We start from the raw sequence: 12,608 nt of genomic DNA, 5'->3' as shown, positions 1-12,608 counted from the left end.
ACTTCACTGAGCAGGGAATTAGGCACAGACGTGGAGCATGTGCTTTCTAGTATCATATTTATAAAGGACTTGTATCATGAATATACAGCACATTCACAGCTCAACAACAGCAACAAAAAATGAAAATAATGAACACTTTGCCCGTGATCTGAAGATGCTTCCACAAAGAAGAGATAAAAGGTTTTCACAAGATTCTTCATTAAGGAAACATAAAAGAACACGATGATGGGATATTGATACTCACTTAATACAACAGTTAAAGCAGAAAATACTAAGAAATTCAAATATAGGGGATGGTGTAGAGCAAAAGGCCCCTCATCCGCTTGCTGGAAGGAAAGCCAATGGCCGCCAATTGGAATATATTTCTCGATTTCTTAGAGAGAAAACCAGACACTCACCATGGGACTGAGGAGTGAGCTAGAAAAGTATTTACAAAATTTGTTTGAATATTTATGTTTATTCAAATAACTCCATACGGATGCTTGTATCATCTTTACCCTTTCGAGCCTTTACTACTCCCTAAAAAAGGTTATGTAGTCAGTTTTTATGGTTATTTTCCATACGATTAGGATATACTTGTTTCTGTTCCCTTTTATCTATCTCTCTGTTTTATCTAATTATCTGTTTTCAATCTCCACACTAGATAAAATGGTATAGGAAACACAGCCCACATGTTACAGCCCAACCTGTGTCCCGACATTTTAAAATGTCCTCTGAGGAGAGAATGACTGCAGTGCTTAATGGACATCAATTTCTGAATATCAACAGGACTCATACTATTCAAGTGAAAGGCATTGCATCAGACAGGAGTGGAGAGATTTTCAGGATGAGAGGAATTGGAAATCCATCTGTGGTGGAAAGCAGATTTAAATTTCAACAGTAAAAATTATTTATGTCATTAAATGATTAGAAACTTGCCAACTAATAACAGAAAGTAGTGACCTAATCTTCAAATAAAGGTGTCATGGAGAAATATTTGTGTGCAGCTTGTCCAAAGATAGATGAGGAGACACAGACAAGCCTGACTCCATGAAAAAGTCTCAAGATTAGAGACAAGAAATTTCCCTGGAATCATTGTTTCTTAGTTGCGGCATGTGTACTCTTAGTTGTGACATACATGCGGGATTTATCTTCCCAACCAGAGATTGAACCCGGGTCCCCTGCATTGGGAGCTCAGGGTCTAACCACCCACTGGGCCACCAGGGAAGTCTCTCCCTGGAATTATTACGGATGGAGCCTGCAGGGGCGGCAGTGATCCAGGGGAGAAGCCACAGGTTTAATAGAAAATCCATCTATGACATCTTCTGCATCTGCCCTGTAATAGGTACTCTTGTTTCCTGATGACCCTGCGCGCCCCCTGGTGGTTTGAGCGGTCCTTGCAGGGAGGGTTGTGTCTGGACTCACCCTGACTTCTCACTGAACCTCCTGGGACAGTAACACAGGGCTGTGTCCTAGGTCATCACGGAGCTGAGCTGCAGGGAAAACTGAATTTGTGAGCTGTCTCTGGAGGTGGAGAGTCATTTTTGGAGAGACATCTCGTATGCTGTGGTATTTCCAGAACCAAAGCACCCCAGTCACCCCAGCCCTTTCTCTGGGGGCTGAGGGATCCAGTCCCAGCAGTCAGCACTGTTTGTGATGGAGAATCCATAGACTGAACAGGTAAGGGAGAGGTTCTCCAATAGTCCTGGGTCCGATTCCTGCCCCAGCACGTGGGACAGGACACCTGGGGAAGGAGAAACAAGGAGACACCCCCTTCACAGATGTCATCCCATAACTCCACCTTCCTCAGACCCAGGAGATTCACAGCTGAATCCCATAACTCCACCTTCCTCAGACCCAGGAGATGCTCACAGCTGAGGGATGGCAGCAAGAGGATGGATGACCAGAAGATTGTCATATTCATTTTGATTAATGCTTTGACTTTCAGAGAGTTATGTCAGTGAAGATGAGAACCCTGACTCTGAGTCACACAGGTGCTGTGTTTTCCCCTTGAGCCTGGGTGTGATGTGCAGGTGGGAAGCATGTTTCCATATCAAGATGGTCACGGCTGGTCCTTCTCTAGGGCTGTGGAGGAGGGTGCTGGCTGAGATGCAGGGTGGACACAGCTTCATGTCACCTCTGAAGAATGGGTGATGTTTCTTTTCCAGTACGATACTTACATTTCCATATATGTCTACCTGCGTCTATGTTATAGGTGTACTAGTTGGCTAGTGTGGCCATTACAGAATAACAGACAGGCTGGATTAAAGAACAGCAATGGTTTCCTCTGAGGCCTGGAGGCAAGAAGTCTAAGGTCACGGTGTCAGCAGGTTTGGGTCCTTCTCAGGCCTTTCTCCTTTGCTTGCAGGTGGACCTCTTTTCACTGAGTCCTCAGGTGGTCTTTTCTCTGTGTGTGTGTGTGCATCCCTGGTGTACTTGTCTGTTCATTATTCCTCCTCTGAAGTGTGACAAAGACCCCTGACCACCCCTTAGCCAACAAGATCCTTGTAATTCTCTTCTCAACTCGTCTTGACCTGTGGGCTTCTGTGTTTATATTTGCATGGCCAGGTTTTGTCAAGAGGTCTGCTAAGTGAGAATAATGAGAATCCCCTACCCTTGAACTCTGATCACCACAGTATTTGATCAAAGCCATCAAACCTCCTATCACACACATGGTATCTGATCACCCTGGTCTCCCATTAGCTAGAATCCTTTTGAGTCTATGTAACCAGAATCCCCTTAGCATGTATTTCTTCTCTTAATAATTTCCCGTCCACTCCACCCCACCGTCTTCTTGGCCATAAGCCCCCACTTGCCAGGCTGTATTTGGAATTAAGGCAAGTTTCCAAGGCTGCATCCCATATGCAGCAGCAAGTTTTGTCTTAAGGCTTTGGATGAGGTTTATATTGGAAACATGAGTATCATTTCACCACCCACGGCCATAAAACTCATGCCTGAATGAAGCTGATGTCTCATGTATATTTTCCCTAAGTCCACTCACAGCCATTTGTGCGTAGGGACACTAGAATGTTTCTCAGCCCTATGCCTGGGACTACTTTAAACAATTTCCAAGATTCAAAGAGATGTGAAAAGCATGGCACTAATTTGACCCCGGAAAGTGCTCAATTACAGGACGGAAATTGAAACAAGAAAAGAGAGCATCACCTTGACTGACCTCAGCTGGGTGTGTGTGTGTGTGTGTGTGTGTGTGTGTGTGTGTGTGTGTGCGCGCGCGCATGTGTGTTGCATGATTCAAACAAGCAGCTGCCTTGTAAATGTCCGTGAATGACCAGAAAATGACAGTATTTATTTTTGGGTGCTCATAAAAGCTAGAAGTAGGTGAATTTGCACATAAGGAATCTGTGAATAACGAGGATAATTGCATGTGCAGTATTGGAGCGCTCTGGCGTTAGAGTCTATAACACGGTCTGCTTCAGAATTCAGAATGCTTGTGCAGGTTGTGTGAAAGCAGGATGGTGTGTCTCTTCCTTCCACATCTACGAAAACAAAACAGCAATTAAAACTGTTTAATAATCCCATGTGCACTCTCAGGATATTTACCAGTTTCACGGACTTCAGGCTCAAATTGAACATTATGGTGAGCCGCAGGGTTGTTCTGAGCTCCTTTGAGAAAAAGGTAAACAAAGAAATGAAAAGCAACCTTAATTCTTGAGTATTATTGTGTCTGTGCATATGAATATATATATATGTACACACAACTATAATAAAATTAAAAATTAAGCAAATATGTACATGCACACAAAAATTTCTAGACACTTCATAATCCACAACAATAAAACATTAGGATACAGAACAGGGTCTCTGGTAGAGGTCCTGGACCGGAAGAGGAAAGCACATGTTCTAACAAGAATTCCCTCCCAGCCCCTATATGCCCCTGCTGCAGGTGTCAGCCCTGTACTTGTTGGGTCCTGTGCGCCCCCTGGTGGTTACGGGCCTCCGTGCAGGAAGGTTTGTGTCTGGGCTCACACTGACTTCCCCTCACTGTGTCTTTCGCACAGTAATACACGGCTGTGTCCTGAGTTGTCAGGCTGCTCAGCGATAAGTAGACTTGGCTCTTGGAGGTGTCCCTGGTGATGCTGAGCCGGGACTTAAGAGTTGGGTTATAATATGTGCTTCCACTATAACCCATCTCACCAACCCACTCCAGCCCCTTTCCTGAAGCCTGGCGGACCCAGCCTACAGCATAGCTGGTTAATGAGAATCCAGAGACAGTGCAGGTGAGGGAGAGTGTCTGGGAGGGCTTCACCAGGCTGGGTCCCGACTCCTGCAGCTGCACCTGGGACAGGACACCTGTGGACAGAGAGAACCACGGTGACTCATGGGCTCAGATGCAGCTTCCCCATGTGCTCACGTCTGAATCCCTGAGACACTCACCTCTGGGAGCTGACACCAGGAAGACGAAGAACCACAGTGGATTCATCTTCCTGCAGATGCGATTCAGGAAGCCCAGAAGTTCTCTTCAAGCCTGAGGAGAAACCCGAATTTAAGTGAACAGGTACTTTGCTTTCATCTTGTGGTCTAAGGGGATATTTGCATAAGGGAGGGACTTTTTTATAAAAAGCAGAAAGTAGTGAAGGGAGGTCCCAGTCTCTGGGGCTCCACCTGAGGAGGGTGCTGACTGTGCCCTCAGAGAACTCAGCCTCCACCTGGGGTCCCCTCCCTATGCCTGGGGGACTCTGTGTTCAGGAATGAAATGATGCTGAAGGGCTAGTCAGGAAATCAGCTGTGCTCAAGGATTAATGACAGATTTGGGGAATAGACTTTAATCCCATGGATGTATATATTTCATATAAATACCCATCACACATTCAGGGTCCTCCAGGATGTCAGACACAGACTCCTTTTTTTTTCTTTTCTGCATTACCTCCTGTTTATTAGCTGGATGAGCAAGTATTTGAGAGAAACCATACATGTAATAATCACATTGAATTCAGACAAAGTTAGGTAAAATTTAATGTTTATCATAATACACAACAGACTTCATGTTTCCCTTAACTTGGGTGAATATTTCTTCACGTGAAACAGTTTAAATTTTATCAAGAGTGGCTCTGGAGGTGGATTTATTCTTAACAACTAAACACACCATGTATTTTGTGGACAAGGTAGTCATTCTTGCTGAGATGGTCATGGATCCCAGCCCTGCTGACATGGCCAGTAGCCTGACCTGCCTGTGTCCTGTGCACAACTGAGTGTCTGCAGGAACATCGCGAGTTTCAGGGCTCCTTTCTTGCGGGTGGACGTTGAGGAATCCCCAGGGCTATCATGGTCTAAGAACAGACATCTCCTAGAAGTTCCTCAGGACTCCAACATGCTGGGCAGGTGACCTGGTCACAGTGCACAGACTCACTCCCTCTAGAAGTGTTCATTTCTAATTCTGTCACAGCCAGTGAAATTGGAGCTCAGGGAACACAGTTCCCACTGCACTGGGTGAGAGAACATGCATGATTCTTGGAAGTAAACCTTCACAGTGAATGGCTTGCAGAGTATGAGGGTGTCATGGTCAGAGGAAAGTCCTCACCTCAGGAAGCAATTTCCATAGAAAAGACCACCGGAGAGATGCTCTCCTGAGTCCCTGGGTCAGTGAGTCCTGGGACTGTGCCTGAGGTCATTTAAGTAAATGGTGCTGGAGAGCAGAACACAGCTCCATCGCCTCTTGCTGTGGGAAGTGAGGATGTGCCTTCACCATCTGCATTTCAGTCTGCAAGGTGTAAATTGGGGATCACGATGGTAATGGTATGTGTGAAATTTATAGTGGGTTGGCCAAGGTTGTTGAATGCTGACTTGAGTGTCATCAGTGATGTTACTTTTCCTGGGAACCAGAAAGACCAATGTGAGGCCCCATGTCTGACTGACACCCTGTCATGTAGCGCTGGCTCCACTCCTGCCCTGAGAGGTCACACCTGTGTGTCTGGGGCAGGTCAGCTCTCCCTCAGCCCAGTGATTTCACCTGTACACTGACTGATGTCGAGCCCGCTGTCTGTGAGAAGATATTTACTCCATACTCTTTCATGAACAGAGTACTATACTTCTAGCTTTTCCAATAATATTTGCAGAGGAAATTAAATACTAAAGCATCTGCCTGCTTGAATGTCGATAATAGGAGAGCCAACCACAGTGATATGGGCAAGAATCACAGGACAAGTCTGGACCCTGTCGTCACGACCTGAAAATGGAGCTGATGCGCTGTGGGATAGGGGAGCGGAAGGGATGGCATCTAAAACCTGGAACCAGGTGGGCCCTTTATTCCCCAGGTGGAAGAAGGGCCTGCATTTGTGCAGATGCCCCAGCATGTGACCTGCCCTTCTGAGCTGGTGGGTTAGAGGAGATCCAGCCAAATTCGTGTTAACATAGAAGGATATGTAACAGGTGTCTTTATGTTTCAGTGGGTGGCGGTGTGTTGTTAGGGCCTATTTAACCCTAGGAAAAATGTGTTCGGTCAGCAGAACTAAAAAAAGTTATTTTTCCTTTGTGGAAAAATTGGAGGGAATTATGTCTGGAGACTGGCTCATATGATAATGCTTGAGGGAATATGCATTAGAGACGCCCAGTGGGTGATGGGAAATGAAGTGGGGAGACTTAAGTCATCTCGCTCTGCAGGTTACCAGTGATGGTCACAGCAAGAGGGCCTGACCATCGTGATGGGAGGGAGAAGGGCTGATGGTGGTGGGTTCATGGGGGCCATGTGGACAGGTCCTTCTTATGGTCTCTGTGTTTTCCTTTATAAAATCTTGAGGGTATAAGCTCAGAATGAGGTGTGAGCTTCAGGAACATTGAGACCAGATGGTTTAGGTCATTTAGTTTGTTTATTGGAATCACTGAGAAAAGAAGGAGCAGGAGCTATTCTTGGAAATCAGCAGCGTCCTCGTGTGATGTTAGATTTGTTGCCTTAGATGTTACTGACTGTAGAGACATTCACTGTCCTCCCATTTCATCTTCTAGGTCCACTTGGAATCCAGTTTCAAATGTGAGAGATGTAATGAGACATTTATTATGAAACAATATGGTATCTAAATTTTAAGAGGCATAAGTCAAAATTATGGAAATGTGTTACTGAAATTGTAATTGTCAAACACTTCTCTGGGGCCACATAAATTAAAATTAATAATTCAAGGAATTGATTTTGTTTCCAACCATTGCTAAATCCATTGAATCATTCAAGTAACAATCATTCATAAACTCAGATCCATCACGGGTAAAATTTATCATTAGGAAACGGTCATTGTAACTGATGGAATCTCACTCTCTCATCAAGGATCTGTGTCTCTGTGGACATGCAGCACCGTTGTCACCAGCAACACAGGAAGGAGGGCACGTTGGTACATTTCTACTTTTCCAGAAGTGCATCTCTGACGAAGTCCCACCTCTGTTTACCGATTCCATCCTTGTAGTATCTGAAAGAGGCGTTGTGTGTACCGTGACATGTTCCCACATGAAGTTCCCATGGCTTAGGAAGTGAAAGTTTAACTTCACTTTTCATTGTAATAGAAACACAACAACGAATAATTGAGAAGCAAAAAAAATACATTTAAAATTTACCCAGAGGCAAGCTAGAGATTGGCAGAAAATATTTGCAAAAGACATATCTAGTATATCTGATTGTTATCTAATATGTACCAAGAAGCCTTAAACTCAACCATAAGAAAGAAACAAAAGTATTAAATAATGGGCTAAAATCCTTAACAGACACCTGACCAAATAGACAAAGAGTTTGCAAATAAGGCTGTGGGAGAACATATTTCACAGGGAAGTGCCAATCAGATCAAGGACATATCCCTGAAAACTTACAAGAGTGGATGAGATCAGGACTCTGAGAACCTTAAACACCTGCAGGATGTGCAGCAGCAGGGGGTTCATTCACAGGTGGTGGGGATGCAGAACGGGATGCACCTTGGGACACATTTTGGGGGCTTCCTGCAAAACTAAACATACCCGTATCTATGTTTTAGCAGTAGTGCTCCTTTGTATGTATCTGAAAGACAAGAAGACTTTAGTCCAGAGAAAACCCTGCACACGATGCTTACTTAGTTTTTTCATATTTGCCACAATTTGGAAAAGACCAAGATGTCCTTTCGTATGGAATGACTAATAAAATGTGTATATCCAGACAATGGACACTGAAATGTCACAGCGATTTGAAGAAATATCGAATGGTGAGATGGAAATGCAAAGTAGAGATGCCAGAAGAACACACCTGGCAAGGTGTTGTCAACAGAGTGACAGTGGCCGTGAGGACTGAGGTTCCTAAGAGGTTGTACAGCGTGAGGCTGAACAGAAGACAACTTGGGTTTGTCAGGAGGGAAATCTCGTCCTCTGCCCCTCTTGAGTTCCTGAGGCTGGACTGTTAATAAAACTAACAAAGACAGATTAACAGGAGAAAAGAAAACCATTTTAACCATAGGCATGGACGTGCCATAGAAATGGACCCAGAAGTGACCAAAGCCGGCAGCTTTTATCTATTTAGAGAAAGATGCAATACTTCTGAGGAGCTGACAGGACAAAGAAATGTGTGCTTTTGCTGGTCAATTAGTAGAGCCTAAGCAGGGCTTGGGGGCGGGGTGGCGCATTAAAGAAGGCACATGGTTTGTTCATAGAGTCTTCCAGGCCCGAATTCCCATCTCGGGTGATGAGGGTGTTCTTCCCTTTCCAGATGCATGGAGGGCACCTTTCACGTGAGGGATTCATTTCTTGCTTCAGGGGGACAGAAAGGAAGGTCAGAGTCCCTCTGTCTTGGCTCTTTCTTAAGTCACTTTAATTCACAGCAATCAATATACAACAGAGGTGCACTTTGGGGTGGGCTACCCTGGGCCCCAATACTCAGGGCCTCTTTTATTATTTTGTTTCTCCATTTTCACACCAAGCATGTGCTGCAGGTGGCAGTTTACCTGCATCTAACAGACGTGAAGCTAAACTGCTGCCTGGATTTGTTAGGTGATGTGCTTGAGAGCACACATCAGGGCACAGTGAGACCTCGTATCCAGGCCTGGGCTTCTCACCCTGGGCCTGGCCGCCCCTGCAGGGGTTCCTGGACAGAGGTGGGCCTGCCTAGTGAGGCTGCAGGACTCTTCCTGGAATGAGAACATGTGTGATTTTCCTGCATTTTAGTGCTCACCTAAGATGCTGTGGTGAAGAAAGGAGAATAGATTTGTTTTCAGCAGCTTCTGAAAATTCATGTTATTATCCACCTGACTATAATGTTTCCCTGCCAACTACATATGTGTCTATTGGTAACAGCTTTGATGATGAATATTTGACATAAAGTAAACTGCACAGTAGAACAGGATGCAGGTCTTATCTAAGCGTATAGGGATTCTATTGGGCCTGGAAGCAAGGAGCACATGTAGAAACACCCCCACCCACGTCCCCTCTCACTGGCATCTTTCCCAGAGACCCACTGAGGATCAGGGGCTGCTCAGCGCATTTATGCTTCTCGTGCAAGAGGTTAGCAGGCAAATGAACAGCCAGCATCCTGGCAGGCACAGCTGGTCTACAGTAGGGCAGGGATGAGATACCATAATGAGGAAGGAAGTATATGTATAACTGTTTATACCTCCGCTGGGATAGTTTTTAAACGGGTCAGTTTAGAGAAGATTTACACAAGGGAAAACCTGAATATCTAACTTTGAGTCTCTGCCTTTCATATATGACATTTTTTCCCCTATTTCGAAAAGTCTTATTAATTGAGAGACTGAATGTGTAAGTAAAGAACCATGGATGAGTACAGAGAGGCTCCCCAGGGAAAACTGCTATATGGACAGGAAACCATAGACCCTTAGAGGAAAGCATCCCTTCACTACCATCTGCAGCTGCTCCTGGGGCTGAAACATACACCTGTATGTCCTGAGTGCCCCCTGCATCCCCGCTCCTGTCTCCCTGCAAGAAGGTTTGTGTCTGGGCTCACACTGACTTCCCCTCACTGTGTATCTTTCGCACAGTAATACACGGCTGTGTCCTCAGATCTCAGGCTGTTCATTTGCAGGTACAGCGTGTTCTTGGAGTTGTCTCTGGAGATGGTGAATCAGCCCTTCACAGAGTCTGCATAGTATGTGATGCCACCACTCCAATCAATATATGACACCAACTCCAGCCCCTTCCCTGGAGCCTGGCGGACCCAGCTCATGTCATAACCATCAAAAGTAAATCCAGAGGCTGCACAGGAAAGTCGCAGAGATCCCCCAGGCTTCACCAAGCCTCCCCCAGACTCCACCAGCTGCACCTCTCCCTGGACACCTGCAAACACAGAGACATCCTGGTCAGGAGACTGTCACACATCCACTGATTCCCTCACTCAGATCCACTCACATCATCAGTGTCTCTTGCTCTCCATCCATTACCTTGTAAAATAGCCACAAGGACAACCCAGCTCAGCCCAAAGTCCATGGTGAGTGTTCTGTCCTGAACCCCGAATGGGAGCACGTGAGAATCCTGGGCTGGAGCTCCTCTCCCAGAGCTGCAGGGTCAGGGCTGGAGCTGCTTTATATCAGCAGAGGAAGGACCCTATTTGCATGACCTTCTAGTATATAAGAGGCTATGTCATTGAATGTCCTCAGAAAGGGCAGGGTCTCAGAGCAGGTGTGAGAGTCTTGGATTTTGTGGTGTTGATAGCATCTGGGAAATATAGCTTTCTTTGTGTGATTGTTCCAGAGTAAACACTTAGGACCCATATGTCATTTTACATATGCACACACGTCCCGTGATGTAGCTGTCATTGTTACCCTCATATTAGAGGTGTAAACTGCACCCAGAGAGATGGAGGGTGTGTGTAGTGTCCAAGGAGAAACATGGGGTGACCGTGAGACCCAGCATCTGCACCTGAGCTCTGCGCCAGGCTGCTCCCTGGAACCTACTACAGGACAGAGTTGGAGTTGCCGGGTGAGGTTGGCAGATCCCCCTCTTGTAATGAGGTCATGATGACTTTGCTCTCTTCTCGTGTTTACCTGAAATATATGGAGGGGGTCAGGGTTGATGAGAAGTATTTTTAGGAGTCTCTTATGTTTCAGTATCTTCCGTTCACTCCTTCCCTCCCAAGTCATGCATTTCTTTATTTGTAATCACTTTAATGAGGTTCTTGATATATAATAAAGTGCACAGACTCAGAATGAACACTCTGATAAATACTGACGGAGGCATCAGCATTATTAGGAGAGAACAAATCACTTCCTCTCGTTATTTTCAGTAGTTTCTGGGTTTCCTCCTTCCTGCCCCGTCTTATCTTCTGTCCTGTCCCCACATCACCGTTGATCTTCCCTTGTTACTTCAGATTACTTTTCATTTTCTAGAGTTTATAAAAGTGGGTACATAATATATGTGCCAAACAAAATAAAGCTTTAATGTTATGGCTTATCTTACTCAGCACAAACAGTTGTGAATACTATCATTTTTTTGTGTGTATCAAGAATCCTGGTTTTAATAGCAGGTTGCATTTAAAGAATGATCATAGCATGATTGGCTTATTTATTAAGCTGATGTGTGATACTGGAACTGTTTCCAGTTTCTGGGTGTTACAATAAAGCTGATACGCGTCTTGGAGATGCAGAGAGATGAGCAGCTGAGAAAATGCTTCTTATTTACTGTTCTTAAAACAGCGTCAAAATGTGAGAAGTTGCACATTATCAAAATCTCACCAATATATCAGATAATTAGAGAACGAAGACAGCAACAAATTTAAATCTTGGAGAGAGACAAGTCTTCACAGAATAACTAAGAATAAGATTGTTAGTCCTGACATAAGCTGCTGAATGGAATAAAATCTACTACAAGGTTAAACTAGAAATGGATGCCTTGAGGTGGAGTGTGGTTGGGGTGTAATCGTGTCCCAACGTCTCCTAACTACCTCGGCAGTGTCAGCGTGGTCCTGCTAAAGTGTGAGTCAGGTGGTGTTACCTCTCTATCCACACAGGTGTGTCTTCCTACCTGGGACAGCGCAGGATTCCTGCCTGAGCTCTTAGGTCCTCCTGCATCCTGGGGAGGAGGACCTTGGCCCTGGACTTGGATCTGCACTGTTTCATAGCATCTCCGTTCACAGTGTGACCTTTGTCCCCTCATCCAGTCCCACTGTGCCATATACTTACCACATATGAAATGGTGAAATAGGATCGCCCTCGGAAATGAATAATCATGTTCCAGGTGCTGACTGATGCACAAAACCCTGCCACAACCCTTGACAGTTTCCACAGACAGCAGCTCTTTACTTTGTTCACCGTCTCTGCTTAGGGAGGGCCTGGAAGGGAAGCCCACCCTGCCCCATGCAGGGTCGCTGTGAGAGGCTCATGTTCAGCTACAGGACCTGCTCCTGTGATGCACACTCACGTGTAAGGGAGGGTGACCCTGACTGTAGGCTGGGGGCTCAGCCGGGTCTGAGGGCTGGGCCTTGGGTCCACCTCGTGTGGACATTGCTTGGGCTCTGACTTCCTTTCAGCACGATGCCTGGGACAGCTGAGTGGTCTCTGCATCAGAGCCCTTCCACAGCGCAGTCACTTACACACCTAGACAGAGCTTAATGTAAGACCCCAGACGTCATGCTCGTAATATTTCCATAACTGACTTGAAACTTATATCTCCATCATAGACTTCCCATGAATTATTGTGGTCTCTTCATTTACAATTGAGAG

At 45.5% G+C, this 12,608-nt stretch overlaps 1 gene segment (V, D, J or C); it reads right to left on the bottom strand.

Moving 5' to 3' along the window:
• Positions 1–1,400: 1,400 nt before the first annotated feature.
• Positions 1,401–4,420, bottom strand: LOC103074785 (putative V-set and immunoglobulin domain-containing-like protein IGHV4OR15-8). The segment is given in 4 exon segments: positions 1,401–1,543; positions 1,586–1,723; positions 3,967–4,290; positions 4,375–4,420. Coding segments are annotated over 4 exon segments (651 nt in total).
• Positions 4,421–12,608: the final 8,188 nt, after the last annotated feature.

Source organism: Lipotes vexillifer, unplaced genomic scaffold (assembly GCF_000442215.2).
Source record: "Lipotes vexillifer unplaced genomic scaffold, Lipotes_vexillifer_v1.1 scaffold650, whole genome shotgun sequence".
NCBI classification, from domain to species: Eukaryota; Metazoa; Chordata; class Mammalia; order Artiodactyla; family Lipotidae; genus Lipotes; species Lipotes vexillifer.
The sequence above is the reverse complement of the archived record's forward strand: the minus strand, read 5'-3'. Positions and strand labels throughout refer to the sequence as shown.